Source organism: Ascaphus truei, chromosome 4, assembly GCF_040206685.1.
Source record: "Ascaphus truei isolate aAscTru1 chromosome 4, aAscTru1.hap1, whole genome shotgun sequence".
NCBI classification, from domain to species: Eukaryota; Metazoa; Chordata; class Amphibia; order Anura; family Ascaphidae; genus Ascaphus; species Ascaphus truei.
Window position 1 is genome coordinate 271460655 of NC_134486.1, and position 20465 is coordinate 271481119.

General features: G+C 38.9%; 1 protein-coding gene across 1 annotated transcript in view; it reads left to right on the forward strand.

The window, feature by feature from the left end:
• The first annotated feature begins 227 nt into the window (after positions 1-227).
• MANEA (mannosidase endo-alpha) overlaps positions 228-20465 on the forward strand; it is a 34538-nt gene continuing 14300 nt past the window's right edge. The window contains 4 exon segments of the mRNA XM_075597477.1: positions 228-1751; positions 2705-3162; positions 3165-3263; positions 6718-6827. Of these exon segments, the coding sequence (XP_075453592.1) occupies positions 2742-3162; positions 3165-3263; positions 6718-6827 (630 nt within the window). The 5' untranslated portion in view covers positions 228-1751; positions 2705-2741.

Below are 20465 nucleotides of genomic sequence, written 5' to 3' on the forward strand. Positions count from 1 at the left end.
CCTCAGTGGTCAAATGCCAGCGGAGACTTGCTATCGGCGAGATGGCCGCAACCTAATTTCTGATTCTGTTTAACTTGTCCTTTTATAGTGTAAGATATCTTTAAGAATGTTTCTAATTTAGGCATAGAAACCAATGATTATTAAATAGTGGAGAGAACAAGTTTGTGAACCCCTTAGGGTTTTTACACATTCTACATATTCCACCCTAACATGTTTAGATCTAAATCTAAGTCCTGATAATAGATAAAGATCACCTGATCAAACACATGAGACAAAAACATGATCGTTTATCTACATTAATTTTTCAACAAATGATTAAATGTTCAATATTTGTGTGAAAAAGTATGTGAACCTTTAGATTCAGTAACTGGTGGCGCCCCCATTGAGCAGCAATGACTTCAATTAAGTGATTCCTGTAACTGCTGGCTAGTCTTTCACATCAGTTTTAAGGCATTTTGGCCAATTCCTCTTTACAGAACTGCTTCAACTCAGGGACATTTGAGGGCTTCCTTGCATAGACCGCTTGCTTCAGGTCCTGTCACGACATTTAGATGGAATTTTGGGCCCGACTACGTCTAGGCCATTCTAAAACGTGCAATTTCTTCTTGTGCAGCCATTCTTTTGTAGATCTGCTTGTATATTTAGGATCATTGTCTTGCTGCATGTCCCATTTTCGCTTCAGCTCCCGGACAGGTGGTAAAGATTAGACTTGCTGGTTCTCATTAAATGGGTGCAAATGAATGTCCCACCTTTTCAATATATATCAAATAGTCCACAGCACGGTTCTTTCCTTAATTTAATCAGAGACGATAGAAAACATCTGTTACAGCATCATTTCAGTTGGTTTCATCATTCAAGCATATAGAATTTAGTTATAGAGTGGAGAATCTGTAGTCTTGTTAGCTCGGTGATGTTCAATGATTCTGAATTCTACCAATTCAAATTTTATACTTTTCTCTCAAGCAGTATAAACAAAGCAAATACCTGATTCTAATAATTCCGTTCAATTTAGCTGATAAAACCAGGGGTTCACTTACTTTTGAACATACCCTGACTCTTAATTGCTCATTGTTTGTCTAAGTCATACATTATTTTGTTTCACAAGACATGGAATTGGTTCATATAAACCCTATTGGATATTTTAGAAAAGACTGGTTTTGATTCAAGAAGGTCATCATGGAAAAACTATGGAATTTCCGTAATTTATCATTGGGGTTATCAAACGTTTTATCGCCACTGTATACAGTACCTGCTGCTTTGTACGATGTAGCTATGTATTTATGTTTGCTACAGTATAACACCAAAAAAAAAGCAATTTAGTATGTCTCAAAAAGATAATGATTTTCTCCACAATAGAAAAATATTAGTGATGTTGACCCCAATATATATTGCAGTTCCACTGATGCTTGGTCAGTGGGACAGCAGTAGCAAGACACACGCATACAGTTTGTGATTCTTATTAATCAAAAGGTATTAATATATCAAATGGTATTTTTACTCAAATTCTTTGGATGATGCTCATTTACTCACGTTTTTAATTTATTTACAGTATTTTTGTTTTCCATAATTTTGTTAAATTAGATACAAAATGTATACTGTATATAGTCTCAAAATGTCTACTATGTTGAAAACAATGTAGTTATTTAAAACATTGATTTACAACTGTGTATGTCTTTTGGTAGAACGCAATGAGAATACTGTAGGTGGTGTTGCCGTTTTTATATAAAGAATCCTCAAAACTGCATTGAAAGGTAAGCCTAATTTATGTGCATATATACAGTAAATGACATCTATATAATATGTTGGAAGGTACATGCACGCACCCACCCACATTTATTGGATTAGACTGTTTATACTACTGTATTTTTATTTTTTGTAACAAGCCAACATGATCCGCTGTGCAGAACAATGGGGTACGAAGATAACAATAAAATATTGACATTAACATACTATACACTGGTTCAGTATGTAAGGAGGTAGTTATACTATATTCTTTTTTGTGTGTTTAATTATTAGAACATGTCTACAGTAAGTATTTTTAAATTAATTTTGAGTGTCTGAATCTCTATTGCCGACTGGCAAATTTTAGTCCAGAGGACAAGAACAACTAATTAGCCCAGGAATTGGGCTGCTAGCACATACACATGCATGAACAAACATGCAATAAGCAAGCGCCATACACACATGCATGTATTCACATCATACAGTAAGCAGGCACCGTACACATACAAATGCATAATAAGCTAGTACACTAAATTCTCCATATATATTGTGTATTTATACTGTATGTACACACATCACATAAACAAGCCACACTCGCACACAATAAACATAATACATTTTCCGTGCACCACACACGCCATGCCTAGATCATTTACAAATTCACACCCACAGCATATATGCACCACATACATACCACACAAACATCATATATGCACCATATATACACACCCTACATGCAACATTAATACACAAACTCCATAGGCACATGTACAGTATATGCACATACACCATGCATGCATCATATAGATATACACACACCATATGTATATATAATTACCCTTTAAATCAATTAAGCATTATACTGTGATTAGTTGGCTAAGTTAGGTCCTACACTGTGCTACACTTTTAATGACGTCCACCTACTATACTGTATATTGATACTTTCTTTTTTTTTATTATTTGCTTTTCTCCTGTGATACAGTACAGAAGAAATGTAATGTTGTAGGAGCTATGCCATCATGACAAGATTTCGCAAGAGAACATGCATCACATTGTTTTTTTTTATTTTGTTTGTATGTTCCATTATGATGGGCTTGAAAACATTGAGACCTGATGCTGCTGTTTTTGGGAGCCCTTTTGGACTTGGCCTTCTACCCAAAATTCACAGAGTCACAGCTCTTCAAAAAGTCCCTAATGAAAAGAGTGCCCGAGAAAATGTTGCTAGTCAGACAAAGGCTTTAATTTCATCAAGCTTTACGGTTTCCCAATCAGAGATGGAAGAATTACCACCCCCCAATTATGACATTCATATATTTTATTACACATGGTATGGAAATCCGCAGTTTGATGGTAAATTTATTCACTGGAACCACCCATTGCTGAAACACTGGGATGCTAAAATCGCAAATAATTTTCCAACTGGAAGGCACAATCCTCCTGATTTATTGGAGCTAATTTTTACCCTGAACTTGGGACGTATAGCTCCAGGGACCCATCTGTTATAGAAGCCCACATGAAGCAAATGCGATCCGCTTCTGTAGGTAATGTATTTTCCAGACCCTTTTCCATATACTTGTTCCCTTACTTACCATGTGTTTTAGTAAAGACCCATGTGCGCTCAAATGTGTCTAGATTGCCTCTATCATGTACAAACATATCCCTTTCATCTATTTTATCTTCTTACATGGGCTATGAAGTTTACGGTAGTGTATGCGTTTGCTAAAAGAACAACAGTAGCAAGTTTCCAGTACATACTTGAAAACGAGAGGTAACTCTCAATGTTTTGCTTCCTGGTAAAACATTTTTAGAAATACAATTAAATAACTTGGCAATTAACAAACTAACAGTTGTTGCTTTTATATTTATTGTTCTTATTAGAAAAAGGGAGAAATGCAGGAGAGAATTCTGCAGAATCTCATTCTGTAATATTTCCATCAACTTTGTTCATACAGATATTTCTACAGGAGCTCATCCATAAATATTCACAACAGTACAGAAAACTGTATCTGGAGTAATACAAGAAGTATGGAATACATGTTCTTTTTCTTTTGAATGAGTGTTAAAAGCAATCCAAAGAATAAGAAAAGAGAGCAGTGAATATGTTGAACTGACCAATGTGATTAAAATGTATATAGGCATGTGCATTAAATAAAATATATCCATAAACAATGCACATATATACTAAATAAAAAATGGATTAAACAGGACATGAAACTATTTATACATAAATGTACACATGTGATGATACATATATACATATACACACAAATAGATCTAAAATAATAATTATTAATCAGTAAACAGATACTTCAGGTAACAGCATTGGAAGGGAACATTTGAGGAACAGTGAACCTGGCATCTTATACAATCTTGTGTGTGTATATACAATTAGGGCCGGAAATAATTGGACACAGACACAATTTTCTTAATTTTGGCTCTGTATGCCACCACAATGGATTTGAAAGGAAACAACCGAGATGCAATAGAAGTGCAGACGTAAGCTTTCATTCAAGGGGTTTGAGCACAAATATCGTATGAAACGTTTAGGAATTGCAACCATTTTCATACACAGTGCCCTTATTTCAGGGGCTCAAATGTAATTGGACAAATTAACACAATCATAAATAAAATGTTCATTTTTAATACTTTGTCGAGAATCCTTGCAGGCAATGACTGCTTGAAATCTGGAACGCATGGACATCACCAAACGCTGGGTTTCCTCCTTTGTGATGCTTTGCCAGGCCTTTACTGCAGCTGTCTTCAGTTGTTGTTTGTTCGTGGGTCTTTCTGCCTTAAGTTTTGTCTTCAGCAAGTGAAATGCATGCTCGATTGGGTTGAGATCAGGTGATTGACTCGGCCATTGCAGAATATTCCACTTCTTTGCCTTAAAAAAACTCCTTGGTTGCTTTCGCAGTATGTTTTGGGTCATTCTCCATCTGTAAAGTAAAGCGCCGTCCCATCAACTTCGCTGAATTTGGCTGAATCTGAGCAGACAATATATCCCTATACACTTCAGAATTCATCCGGCTGCTTCTTCTGTAACATCATCAATAAACACTAGTGACCCAGTGCCATTGTAAGCCATGCATGCCCATGCCATCACATGGCCTCCACTGTGTTTTACAGATGTGGTATGCTTCGGATCATGAGCCGTTCCAAGCCTTCTCCATACTTTTTTCTTCCCATCATTGTGGTACAGGTTGATCTTTGTTTCATCTGTCCAAAGAATGCTGTTCCAGAACTGGGTTGGCTTTTTTAGATATTGTTTGACAAAGTCTAATCTGGCCTTTCTATTCTTGAGGCTTATGAATGGTTTGCACCTTGTGGTGAACCCTCTGTATTTGCTCTCGTGAAGTATTCTCTTTATGGTAGACTTGGATAATGATATGCCTACCTCCTGGAGAGTGTTCTTCACTTGGCTGGATGTGGTGAAGGGTGTTTTCTTTACCATGGAATGGATCCTACGATCATCCACCACTGTTGTCTTCCGTGGACGTCCAGGCTTTTTTGTGTTGCAGAGTTCACCAGTGCATTTTTTTTTTCTCAGAATGTACCAAACTGTTGTTTTGGCCACTCCTAATGTTCCTGCTACCTCTCTGATGGATTTTTTTTTTTTTTTTTGCAGCCTAAGGGATGCCCTGTTTCATTTGCATTGAGAGTTCCTTTGACCACATTTTGTGTGTTCACAGCAACAGCTTCCAAATGCGAATGCCACACCTGGAATCCACTCCAGACCTTTTACCTGCTTCATTGATGATGAAATAATGAAGGAATAGCCCACACCTGTCCATGAAACCGCTTTTGAGTCAATTGTCCAATTACTTTTGGTCCTTTGAAAAAAGAGGGGGCTACATATTAAAGAGATGTAATTCCTAAACCCTTCCTCCAATTTGGATGTGAATACCCTCAAATTAAAGCTGATAGACTGCACTTTAAGCCCATATTCATTATTTAACTGTAACTTGAATTTATTTTGGTAGACAGCTGAAATAACAAAACTTGTATCAGTGTCCAATTATTTCCGGACCTAACTGTATACAGGCATACCCCGCATTAACATACGCAATGGGACCGGAGCATGTATGTAAAGCGAAAATGTACTTAAAGTGAAGCACTACCTTTTATCTACTTATCGATGCATGTACGGTACTGCAATCATCATATATGTGCATAACTGCTGTAAATAACGCATGTATAACAGGCTCTATAGTCTCCCCGCTTGTGCACAGCTTCGGTACAGGTAGGGAGCCGGTATTGCTGTTCAGGACGTGCTGACAGGCGCATGCGTGAGCTGCCGTTTGCCTATTGAGCGAAATGTACTTACTCGCGAGTGTACTTAAAGTGGGTGTCCTTAAACCGGGGTATGCCTGTATGTAGATGCATATATCCTGTACATACTTATCTAATCTGCAAAACTTTGTTCTGCACATTTTGAAAATCCTTGATTTATATTCATTCATTTAAAATGGACGGAAGGCTCATTACTAATTAAGTGAAATCTTTTTGTGATAAGAAACTTGCTCTTATTTAAAAAAATGTATTCATTTAAATTAAGAATGTAATATTACTTTCAGTTTGTCTTTTAGCATAGAAAGAGTCCCTAGAAAATATTGATACACTCCTCACATTTGCTTTTTGTAACAAAATAGGGTTTTTTTTGTTTGTTTGTTTTTTGCAAAACTCAAATGCCACTGACCATAAGAAGAATGTTAACATATGTAAGAAAATATTACAATTTCTTTGTGCATGCAACATGAGGCTGTGTTTTTTTTTTTTGTTTGTTTGTTTTGTTTTATATATATTTTTTTTTAACTTCTATGTAATTCTTAGACTCGCAAAGTGTAAGAAATCAACGTACAAAAGTCCACATAACTTAAAAATCTACGCTCTAAAGAGGTTAGGATATTTTTCATGGAATTGTTCTTGTTGATTTTATTTGATTAACATGAGATCAGTTGTAAAAAACTTGATTCATGTCTGTCCCCTGTCTCATAGGTGTGGTATCACTATCATGGTATCCACAAGGTATGGGTGATGACAATGGTGAGCCATCTGATGACTTGGTATCAACTATTTTAGACAAAGCTCAGAAGTATGGATTAAAGGTGAGTTCATTATGTCATTCTATTTGTTTTGTTTTTAGTACAAATGGGATATTCTTAATTAGTTAAAGACGGAGGTAGGAGAAATAGGAGATTGCTCCTACACTGGTGCTGCTAAGCATTCAAACATAGATGTGATGTATTGCTGAGACAATGTAGCCTTAAGAGAATAAAACCCCGTTGTTGCACAATGTATGCGTGTCTGATAGATCAAAAACAATCCTGCTCACAATAAAAAGCCCCATAAAAGCCCAACAGAGAAACTCTCACTGCACCATGAGGTTAAGTGGAAAAATGACACTTACCCCATTGAGATGTGCAGGCGTTAACCCTGCGGCATAGGCGACTTGAGCGGTGTAATGATACGCTGGCTGTCCGGGGAAAGAAGGTAATGCAAAGGGTTAACTCACAATAGTAGCCTCTTCAAGAGTCTCCGCGTTGCGTGCTTCAGTCCAGGGTAGATAAGATATTTGCGTGGAACGACTGATCACTGCAGAAAAAATGTAGGGCTGGAAGCTGGCATCCAATACAAAATATTTATTAATTTAATAATGCATAACAGCAAAGCACAAAAAAAGGGGGGAAATGGGGGGGGGGGGTCCTCTGACGTGTTTCACACACCCACCTTCCCCCCTTTCCCCCCCTTTTTTTGTGCTTTGCTGTTATGCATTTTTAAATTAATAAATATTTTGTATTGGATGCCAGCTTCCAGCCCTACATTTTTTTCTGCAGTGATCAGTCTTTCCACGCAAATATCTTAATTAGTTAAAGTTACTGAAAATAATTACTCATTTTAATATACAGTACTGTGTGAGTGAAAAGCTAATATATGTTCTAAAAATCTTATTTATTAATAGTAACAAACCTTTCTGTCTGGTATACTGAGAAATGCTACAGGAACGCACGTTATCTCTAGTAGAGATGGGCGAAGCTGTCAAAATCCGATCCGTGGATTTTTTTGCATTTGACCAAAATCTGACCAGCATACGGAAATACGAGGGCGGATTGATCAATAAAAAATACTATGGAATGCTATGGGATTTCATCTTTAAATCCAATCCTGGATTCTTACAAATCCGGTTTCCGAAATCCCTGAAATGTCTCTTGAGTAGTGAGATCTATTTTACGTGTATGTACAGTATGTATATATATGTATATGTATATATATATATATTTATATATATATATATATTTATATATATATTGTGTGTGTATATACAGTATATTATATTATAGGCTAAAGCTGGAAAATTCCAGGCATTATTGATATCCCTGCTTTCTGATTGGTTAAAATTCCGGGCATTTTCCAATCAGTAATGGCCCGGAATTGCCAAGTTTTTCAGACAATCCGCTTTCAGTTTTCATTCACAAAGAGTGAAATTTGCTCTTAGACAGGGGAGGTGATTGGACAGAAGGCACTGACTCCTCCCCCACCCTGCCTGCCGAGAGCTTCGCACAGGAGAGTGAGGGGAAAGGTTTGTGTGTGTTTTGTGGCAGTAAAGGGGGCAGGCAGAGTATTTTATTAGTGTGTATGTGTCTTCTGTTAATGTGTGTTTTGTGGGTGTAGAGGGGGCAGCAGAGTCTTGTTGGTGTGTGTCTTCAGTGTGTGTTGTGTGGGTGGAGGAGGGGTGCAGAGTGTTTTGTGTGTGTGTGCGCGTGTCTGCAGTGTGTGTTTTGTGGGTGTAGAGGGGGGCTGCAGTGTGTGTGTTTTGTGGATGGAGGAGGGGTGTAGAGTGGTGTGTGTGTGTATCTGCCGTGTGGGTTTACAAGGGGGCTGCAGTGGGTGTAGAGGGGGGCTGCTGGTATGTGTTTTATGGATGTAGAGGGGGCAGCAGTCTGTTTTGTTGGTGTATGTTGTGGGTGTAGAGGGGCTGGTGTGTGTGTGTGTGTGTGTGTGTGTCTGTCAGTGGGTGTAGATGGTGGAGGAGGGCTGCAGAGTGTGTTTTGGTGTGTGTGTGTGTCTGCAGTGTGTTTCTGTGTTTTGTGAGTGTAGAGGAGGGGGGCTGCACAGTGTTGGTGTGTGTGTGACGCGCGCGGGGGCTCTGTGTATGTACAATTTCCTTTTAATAAACTTGCAGTAAAAGCAAAATAATGTAGACGATCATGCTGATAAAAATCAATATGACTACAAAAATGTATCTTTTTATGAAAAATTAAAAATAAGCCTTCATTTAGCCTACAATAGTAATAATCCCCTCAGAACAGGGCATTACTGGCCAATAACTCTTCCAGCCAGGCCATTTTTGGACAGTAATGCCCTGTTTTTCGGGGATTATTAATTATATCCTTGTTGCCTGGCTCTAATGGTGCTTATTTTGAGTGCAACTGTATACATGGCAGTGCGCAGTCTCTCGTACCTTTTACAGGGTGCTTAGTCGGTGCCGGCTGGGTGTAGGTTTACCAAGGACATCCGTTGGTTGGGACATATCCGATTTATGCTCCGGAGCTACTACTCTGAGAACTCCTAAGCATTTGCTCGCTCTTCCAAAGTGAGAGCAATCTTGGACCATTACTATAGATGCTCACTAAATAGGGCACCTTCCTAAACTGGAAACAATAAACATGGAAGGGACACTCTTAATACCTTCATCTATACACACAACCCCATTTACAGTAATGGTGGGGCCTCAGTCTGAACTCTGAAGAACCTGCTTTTACAACATTGGATGGAGCTATACCCTTCTATCTCCCTTTGGTGACATCACCGTTCACAAGACACAATGGAGTGGTAATCCCTTCTACATAGTCATCCTAAAGCACATGATGGGGAAGGGAAATACCAGAGTGATCCCATTAAGGCTGTTATACCCTTACATTACTTGGTAGTCCCCAGACAAGGCTACATATATATCCCCTTTAACCTCCCTCCAAATAACAGGCACCTGTACTCAAACAGGAGCACACCTGAGGTATACCTCAAGAGATGCTAATGAGATATGCAAAATATTTTTAAATGACTTGCATTGCACACTTCCTAATGGCATTACCATTAGTACATTGAGTTGTTGACTAGTCCAGGCACTTTGTGAGGAATGGGGTACTGTTGTCATGCATAACAGGGTTAGCACCCACAACCTCTGCAATTCTGGCCAACATCTCGACAGTGTGCGCTACACCAGCTGATGAGTACCGCCATTGCACGCTTTTCAGCTCTACTGCTCTATTAGCATATCTCACAGGCATCTCAGATGCTTTCCTTTTTGTGCACAAGGAAAATTGAACTGGCAACCAGGATGTGGAAGTGGTCTGCTTTATAAGGAAGCCAGGAGGAGGGGGCTACAGGAGTGAGCTTCTCTAAAGTATGCTGTTACAGTGATTCTACCCAGTCTGTTGTAACCGTTCTTTTATAAGCATTTGCAGTCACACGAATGTTCAAATACAATTTAGCAGAAAAAAAATATCCGTAAAGGCATATCGAATAATTTGCCATTCTGTTTGCATTTTAAAATAGAATGTCTTTGAGCCGAGGACCATAAAAACATCTATAAAAGCTCTTAAATAAAAATAGCTATGGAAACATTGGGAAACATAGATAATTACATGAAGGTATTTGGCAAGAGATATTGGTCCATATTTACTAAGCAGTCTTCTGTCATAAGACATTTTCATTACAGTCCATTAAATTGAATGAACTGTAAAATGTCTTTCAGCACTGGAAGGCGTTTTATGCTTTCTGCTTGGTAAATATTGTGTTCACTGTTGTTTTCTATTTCCTTGGGATCAAACGTTCCTTGTTGAATGCAGCTAGAAGAGAAACAGAAATGACTAAGAATTTTAAGTGACTTGAAACTAATCTAGATGAATTGAGAGTGAATGCTGGCATGATGTAAATGGAATATAATGTAAGTTGACACTAGAATTATTTTCTATGGCTGTTGTAAATAAGACAAGGTAAGTGGTGGGGAAGACTAGAGTATCTTCCAGCATACTGTATCAAAGGTCTTTCAAATGAATGGCATCATCAAACATACTTTAGTTGCAGGAGCAAAGTGAAGCATTATGTATGTTTTTAAGGCATTATAAACGGGTAACAAGAAGGTACTAAAGTGGTACAGTAGGTTAGCTGTGCTAATGCTGACAAAGGAAACTGTGTATTTAACCATATTAGCCTTCGTTTTAGACTTCCATCAGAGATAATCAGCAGCATGAGGATAGGAAATAGGCTCTATTTATTACAAAGTCTGGATAATATTTGTAAAATATTACCTAAATATAGATTGTAAGCTCTTCAGAGCAGGGTCTCCCTTTGCCTTATGTTGTCATTTGCCAGTTATCTTATCCCCATTATTTGTACTTTATTTACCTTGTATTGTGTGTCTGTAAAGCGCAGCATAGACTGTTGGCGCTATATAAATAACATTATACATGTAAAAGATTGTACAGATTGTAAATAGGTTTACCATTGGCACTTATATGTAATCTTGTTGCTATAGCTTTTTACGGGTTAGCATTGGTTAATAAATATGGCCCTTACAATATCTAAAAAGTAAATTATAATTGTGAGTAACCCCACATTTACATTGTAAATTGTATGTTGATTAGGCATGATTGGTATATGTGAAGTTTATATGACCACGGTTCTTCAGTTTATTTGAATAGCAGAAATGTGTATCATGTGCAACAGGCAAGATGTCCTTTTCAATAGCACTTATTAGGTTTTCTCAAATTCTCCTTTTCGTTAATGTAATTATCGGGTTTAACTTTAAATATCCTGATGCTCAATATCAGAATTACTCTAATTTACACAAATAGAAAGGGAAACTGCACTCAATATATGCATGGGTTTATACTACACAGTACATTATAATTACTTTGTACCCTTCCTTAACTCTTCCTATAACAGCTCTCCAAAACAATCACTGGCACCAGTAGAGCAAAATTATACTTTGGCACAAAGTTAAAATTATGCAATTTGCTTTTATTTTTGGAGCAATGCTGCAGTTGATGCATATGCCATGTAATATCTTGAATTCATAGGCCTAAAATAAAAAAGTGTAAATCTTATATAAATAAATCACAGAACAGGGTTGTTATGTAATGCATGGCACATCTGCCAGTGATGGGGTTCATAAATTTTTTTTAAAGGCCCAGGTGATTTCCAAACATTTATCACATTTGGGAGAAGATCCATTGCATTTATTGTATGTACTAGTTTTTTTTTTTTTTTTTAAATCATTAGCCGTTTTTAAATGTGTATCTATTTTATACCACGATGCACACTCTAGTCCGGGCCGGCTTGAAATTTAGCAGGGCTCTGTGCCAGGGGAGAGTGCGGGGACTTTTACCTGCTCTGGCGTCTCCTCTTGCTCCTCAACTCAGCGACATCGCATGATGTCACGTTGTCATGGCAGAGATGAAGAGCAGGAGGAGATGCCGAAGAGGAGAAGCCAGATACAAGTTAAGAGACAGTTACAGAGGCACTGTGCTCTCCCCTGGTAAACAACAAAAATTGAACGAAACTCAAACTTCAGTGCATCAAAAAACAGCATGTGATCATCTCAATCCCTTTGAATAATCTGATGTGGCTGTGATATATAATTGATATGAAATAGGACTTCCGTCAATCGGGTAATAATGATCGTGGTGAGTGAATACACTTTCAATTCGATTTAACAACAACAAAAAAAACACTTGTAGTAAATACTGTGGTGTTTTCTTACTTTTCATATTTTTTACTCTTTGACAAAGCGCCGTTCTAGGCACGAAAACGCGTTAAGTGTTTCCACCCTTGCTATTTTTTCTATGTGCTAAATAAAGTACTTTTAGATACTTCTCGCAGTCCATATTGTGGGATAATTTTGCGCTGTCACCTTCATTCATTATGTTTTTTGCCACACTTCCCCCTGTAATCCGTTTAACTGTTGTGGGAAAGAGAGCAGGCGTCTGTAAGCGCGGGACTCAGTGCCACTATACCGATTGAACAACCATCAAGATGACCCTGACTAGTATTGTTTCTATCGTGTGCTGGTGCCTTACAAATAGATAACCATCTCTTTGTAATCTCTTAATATGATTAAGTTTGCATTTTTAGGATTCTTTGTGATTTTCATCGGTTTCTAATAAATCTTTTATTTGAGTGATTTTAAAGCTGCAGTTCAAGCAATATCCTACATGTTGGTTTTTTTTTTCAATATATCAGCTCTGTACTATGAGAAAATACTTGTCGCATTTAAAAAGAATTTTTTAAGACATTTGTAATGTATTATAATGTAACAAGCATTCTTGTTCCTATAGCAACCATATACAAAGTCCTCCCCCCCCCCTTCTATAATGGCATCACCTTTTTGATTCCTGCCCTATCTAGCAGTGAACCAATTTAACCTAGTGCCTTCCTGGTCACATGATCTTCCTCACAGAACTTTGGCTGTTAGTGCAGCAGAAGATTACCCAAGATGCATTTAGTGAACCCCCAGACTAATTTCAGCAATCGATTACAGGAGAACGGATCGATCAGCAACTTAGCTAATCACTTGTCAGTGTGTAGATTGTATTGATGCACATATTGAATGGAAAAAAAAAATGGAGAAACGATAGCTTGAACTGCAGCTTTAATAGCACTTTTAGGTTTAATATGTTAAAATTAAGTGGTTTGACAAATGTAGAGAAAATTCTAAAGTTAATGATTAAATCATTTTTTAAAGTCTCTTTGTTTTTAGTTACAACATGGACTGTCATGGCTAAATGCAGGGGGAAAACTGCCAAAGGCTTGAACAGGAAATATTGTATAATGCCCATAAGGACATAAAACGGGTTGGTTTTAATTTTCAGTCTTGTTTGTGACATCCACGTAATCATGCTGTGAGAGCCAATTAGGAAAAAGGGAAATGATTAAACAGAGAGAAACCTGGGGTGACTACTATAAAATTCAATCGGCAAGTTGTGTTTCAATTTGGTCCTATGTGCAACTTCAGATCTATATTTAAGTGATTGGAAAACGAAAAATTATTCGAAACCTGAAAAACTCTGGATAACAGAGCAATTTGGTAAGGCTAGTGTAACGGTCTAGGACATTAGGTCGCTGCTGGCGTTTAACCATACCCACCTTGCCATGGGGACATCTCTCCACAAAGGTAAGGACCCAACCTTACCCTAAAAAACCCTAAACTTAACCCCTAATACTAATGCTATCCTAAAAGCCTTGCACTCTTACCCTAACCACTAAAACCCGGTAAGTTAACTTAACTTATTGGTGAAATTGCCGGCAGCTGTGTGTGTGTTTATATGTGTACATATATACACATACATACAGTTAGGTCCGGAAATAATTGGACACTGATACAAGTTTTGTTATTTTGGCTGTGTGCCAAAATAAATTCAAGTTACAGTTAAATAATGAATATGGGCTTAAAGTGCAGTCTATCAGCTTTAATTTGAGGGTATTTATATCCAAATTGGAGGAAGGGTTTAGGAATTACATCTCTAATATGTAGCCCCCTCTTTTTCAAGGGACCAAAAGATATTGGACAATTGACTCAAAAATTGTTTCATGGACAGGTGTGGGCTATTCCTTCGTTATTTCATCATCAATTAAGCAGGTAAAAGGTCTGGAGTTGATTCCAGGTGTAGCATTCACATTTGGAAGCTGTTGCTGTGAGCCCACAAAATGCGGTCAAAGGAGATTTCAATGCAAGAGAAACAGGGCATCCTTAGCTGCAAAAAAAAAAAAGAAAATCCATCAGAGAGATAGCAGGAACATTGAGTGGCCAAATCAACAGTTTGGTACATTTTGAGAAGAAAAGAATGCATTGGTGAGCTCTGCAACATAAAAAGGCCTGGATGTCCACGGAAGACAACAGTGGTGGATGATCGTAGGGTCCTTTCCATGGTAAAGATATACCCCTTCACAACATCCAGCCAAGTGAAGAACATTCTCAAGGTGGTAGGCATATCATTATTGAAGTTTACCATAAAGAGAAGACATCACGAGAGCAAATACAGAGGGTTCACCACAAGGTGCAAACCATTCATAAGCCTCAAGAATCGAAAGACCAGATTAGACTTCGCCAAACAAGATCTAAAAAAGCCAGCCCAGTTCTGGAACAGCATTCTTTGGACAGATGAAACTAAGATCAACCTGTACCAGAATGATGGGAAGAAAAAATATGGAGAAGGCTTGGAACGGCTCATGATCCAAAGCTGTTACACCGGTGCTGCCCGCAGACCAGACCCATCCCTTGTACTGAGGTGGGACCCACCCGCAGCAGAAGGAGCGTGTCCACAGTGTGGTGTTTTGGTGTTGCCAGGCCAGGTGGATATAGCTATAGCAATACTTGCCGGTACCAGGTAAAAAGAGACGTAGTAGTTGCCGTTGCCAAGGTCAGGGAATGGAAAGGTCCGGAAGGTCGAGATGCAAGCTGAGGTCGAGGGACGTGAGAAGCAGAGTAGTCTGGAAGGAGCCGGTTTTGAGAGCCAGAGAGAGTAGTCAGCCAAGCCGTGTCGTAACCTGATTGGCAAAGAGAAGAGGAAACCAGAGTAGACTTCCACAAGTGGAGACTGTCGAGCAATGTGGAAATGGTAAGACAGGCACTATATAGTGCGGCTGACCAATAGAAAGCGGAGGCAGACCTGTAGGAGCTCGTGGAGCCATCCTGGGCGCACGCTCTGTAATGTTGGAGAGCGCACGCCCAGGACTAATGGCACCCGCCTGAGAGCAGGAGACGACTGGGAAGCCCCACAACAACAGGGACCGGCGACGGGGACATCCCACGGCTGCAGGAGCAGTAAGAGGTAAGGAGGGGGTCACGCTGCGAGCGCCGTGACCCCCGAATCCTCACAAAAGCATACCACATCTGTAAAACACGGTGGAGGCAGTGTGATGGCATGGGCATAATGGCTTACAATGGCACTGGGTCACTAGTGTTTATTGATGATGTGACTGAAGACAGAAGCAGCCGGATGAATTCTGAAGTATATAGGGATATATTGTCTGCTCAGATTTAGCCAAATTAGCGAAGTTGATTAGATGGCGCTTCACTTTACAGATGGACAATGACCCAAAACATACTGCGAAAGCAACCCAGGAGTTTTTTAAGGCAAAAAAGTGGCCGAGTCAATCACCTGATCTGAACCCGATCGAGCATTCATTTCACTTGCTGAAGACAAAACGTAAGGCAGAAAGACCCACAAACAAACAACAACTGAAGACGGCTGCAGTAAAGGCCTGGCAAAACATCACAAAGGAGGATACCCAGCGTTTAGTGATGTCTATGCGTTCCAGACTTCAAGCAGTCATTGCCTGCAAAGGCTTCTCGACAAAGTATTAAAGTATTAAAAATGAACATTTTATTTATGATTGTGTTGATTTGTCCAATTACATTTGTGCCCCTGAAATAAGAGGACTGTTTATGAAAATGGTTGCAATTCCTAAATGTTTCATACGATATTTTTGTTCAACCCCTTCAATGAAAGCTGAAAGTCTGCACTTCTATTGCATCTCGATTGTTTCATTTCAAATCCATTGTGGTGGCGTACAGAACCAATATTATGAACATTGTGTCGGTGTCCAATTATTTCCAGACCTAAATGTCTGTCTATCTCCCTATCTCCCTCTATCTCTCTCATTATATTTTAAGTTAAGGTGGGTGAAAAAGGCATCAAAAAATCTCCACCGTTAGCATATAGCCAATAAAGAATATCACTTGTGAGCACATTCAATGTCTTAGACAGGTCTGCGCCCCTGCCTTTCAACCATTATTACCTAGCATACAATTCTCCCACTGCAGCAAGGGATTCTGGTAAATAACATGCAAATGAGCACACAATGTGTCACCTTTTGCCTGGAATATCCATACACATGGAGCCCATTTAAGCAGATGCATCAAATCTATCATATACCTTAACCACGACCAAACAATTTTATGACATGGAGGAACTTTATATGAGGGACCTAACCATGGCCCTTTCATCGACGATATTATCATGATCTGGGATGGAACAGAATCAGACCTTGAGGTTATCTTTGCTAAGTTTGAACCCAATTTACAGGGTTTAAAGTTTTACTCGTCAGATTCATGATAAAGAGGTGGTCTTTCTGGACCTCTCTTTGTTTATTGATGAGTCAAATATACTGTACAAACACAGGTACACTTAAAGGAGGTTGTAGCCAATGGTTATTTACATGCTAGCAGTTATCATTCTAAGTGGCTTTGAAATATACCATTCAGTCAATTTAGCCGCCTCAGGAGCAATTGTTCGGTTGAGAGGGACTTCGATCTGCACGCAGGGGTCCTAAGGGATAGGTTCCTGGCAAAGGGATACAAGAATCCTGTTATTGAGGAATCCCGTTAACGAGCAAAGGCACTAGAGAGGAAAACACTGAGTGAGTCACATGCAAGATATCTAAGTAAAAGCAAAAATATGAATATGTACGGTGGGTCTTTGTTTGGAGTGGGCCAGGCCGCTTCTGGTTATCCTAAATTTGTGACTAAATTTAACACCTCATCAAATCAGATTATAAAGATCCTGAACACACACTGGAAGATATTGCAGTGTGATCCGCATCTGAACAAACAATTACCCTCTAGAGCATCTGTGGTTTTCAAAAAAGCCTGAAGTGTAAAAAAAAATCTAGTTGCTCCAAGTAAATTGAAATCTAAATGTAAAAAGGAAGCAGCTCAGGATAATGGGAACTACAGATGCATGAGGTCCAGATGCATCATGTGCAGAAAGATGTGTGTTCAGCGATCTTTTCAGTCACATTCTAATGGGAGCAACTATGGGCTTAAAGGGCATATTGAATGCCAAACCCCCTATGTTGTATACATGCTGAGCTGTCGGTGCGGGATGCAGTACATTGGGAGGACTAATGTAAGGTATCTTGAACATAGGAGGAACGTGGCGAGAGGCATTAACACCCATAGCATATCAAGACATTTTATATTGCGTCACAATAAGGATCCGGGACTCCTTGCAGTTATGGGAATTGAACACGTCCCAGCCCCTATTCTTGGAGGGGACAGGTTCAAGATCCTCTGCAAGAGAGAGTCCTACTGGATTTGTACGATGGGTACGCTAGCCCCAGCCGGTTTCAATGAGTGCATTGATACCAGCACTCTTGTGTGATACAGCTTTTGCTCCCTCCTCAGCTCTTCATCCTTGGTTTGCATTCTTCTCTTTCTCTCGTATGTATGTATGTATGTTCAGATGCATGTATTTTTATTATGTATATTTGATTTTGTTTATAGATATACTTTTTAATATCATTTGTGGGTTATTTTGTACTTTGTACTTGTAGGATTCCTGTTTATTAATATGATTTTTAGTGTTTCACATTGTTTGTGTTTCATATATTTTTAGGATATTGTTATATGTTATATTAAATGTATTGGTTATCATCTATCAATTTTCATTTCTAGGATTTTTCCCTTCACCCCTTTTAATTACTATCTGGTTGCATTTGAATTTGTTTTGATTCTGCTCTTTATAGGCAGAGCTACACCGCTTTTACTGTTAGAATAGTTTTTACATGTAGCCTGTATTCACAGTGCCTTAATCTCAGCAACTCTGGTATGGTACAATATAGGCTTTTTATGTTGGGCTTTCCTGGTTCTCGTTTAGCACCCTTTGAGTGCTAGTGATCTTATCTATTATTTTTCCGTTTTTTTACAACTGCCTGTTTTCACTTCACTAGTATCCGTTAGCATATTAACCTTGTAATGTGTATACTTCGTATTGGTTCTATTGTGTTAGCCAATAGCAGCATGGTTAGCTCTTTCTGAGGGCTATAAGAGACTTCCGCCCTCATTGTGCCTGATCCCCCTGACGAAGTTACGCATGTAACGGAACGCGTATGGACGGCACGCTACGATGTATGACGTCATCACCCCGCACCACGTGAGCTTAGTGTATCGAAACAACAGCTCAATTGTAAAGACACTGGTATTCGGGTCTGTTGCATAGCAGCAACCTGCTACAACTCCTCTCTTGGCACTCTATGTGCTGAAAGTTTGTTAAGGAGCCCTAATAGTAGAAGGACTGGATGTTTCACTAATAAGACCTGGCTGAAACCTTTGGAACTTTCCGATGGAGGCACCGGCTGTAGTTGAGTATCAGTTCGAATTTGACTTACTCTCAATGCTGTTTTTCTAGCTCCACTTGTGAGTGTGTTTTTTTAAAGACTACCTTCATTGTCCATTAATAAACTGTAACAGATTTACGGTATGTGGCATGCGCCTCCCTTTTTCTTATCTATCTATATCTCCCATCTATATCTCTATCTATCTCTATCTATCTCGCTCGCTCTATATCTCGCTCGCTCTATATCTCGCTCTATAGCAATGAGTACACTTGATTGTTGTGAATAAGTGAAAATAAGGCGCTAACAACTTAAATACATACAATAGTGATACGTGCAAGTGTAATATAACTTAATATAAGTGCTCAAATACACTTGATTGTTGCCAATTAGGTTACATACTTTACTGTATTTATCTTGCATAAGATCTCTACAGATTGTGTTAAATAAAATGAGAATATTAAATCTTTACCAAACTAAAAATAATAATAATTTCTGAATTTTTTTCTAAGATATTTGAAAAGCCTGCATAAACCCTTGGCACATTACTACATCATGGGATTTGGCACACCAGGGGCCCAATTACGTAGTAGCTACATCGTAAAATCCCTGCTCATTTTCATTGTAGCTATAGAAAATTACATTCAGTAAATACATCAGTCAAAAGAGCAGAGTGGCACTCTACTAGAAAGACTCTGGGAGTTGATGAAAAGTGCAAAAACGAATGGTGTGTGAAATCTGTGAATATAAACTAGGTATCCTTTGAAACGCTGTTCACTCCGGGTGAGCAATCAACACTAGTCCAACAAATTCAACCCTCTGGATAAGCGATCACAAATGTGAACAAAAGTGACTATAAATATCATTGAAGAATCGTAAACCTTAACATATAATATTGTACTGTACATCGAAATGTTTGGGATGTGTGAATTTGAGTTCAATAAAAGTTCACTTCTGGTCTGCAGCTTTTCACAAAAGTTGGCTCCAAAATAAGAATCTAAAGAGACAAGAGAAAAGAGTGCTCAACCACTCATAGTGTAGTATGAATATATGCAAACTGTGTTCTCATTACAAAGGGGTAAGTATTACACATACAACAATATAGAAGCTTAAACGCATGTATTCAGAGACTCTGCCTGTCTGCTGCATTATCAGGAATCCACGTCTCGGCGGCAGTCACTCACAGATATAGTTTGGTGTGGTCCTCTGTCTCGTCCGACATGCAAAGCAGCGAGGCACTTGCGTTAGTCCGCTGGACCCCAGAAGGGGCTGGTCCTCACGGTGGAGGTGTTTGCGCACCTTGATAACATCAGTGCAAGAGCTTGAGAGTACAATCGTTCTCAACAAGGTGTATAGAATGCGCTGGGAGATTGGGCTTTCTGGGTACTCCTAAACCACAGGACATCAACCACTAAATGTGCAGTCCAAATTAACACTTCGTGTGAGATAAATTGAATTGCGTTTCGTGGAGACACCGCTCATGACTTCATCAGGGAAATCCTGTGCAATAATTACCCCTTTTTATTGAGAATACACTTTCAATATATTCATACTATTCTATGAGGGGTTGTGTGCGCTTTTTTCTTTTCTCTCTGCATACATACTGTACATGTGCCAGGGCTCACCAT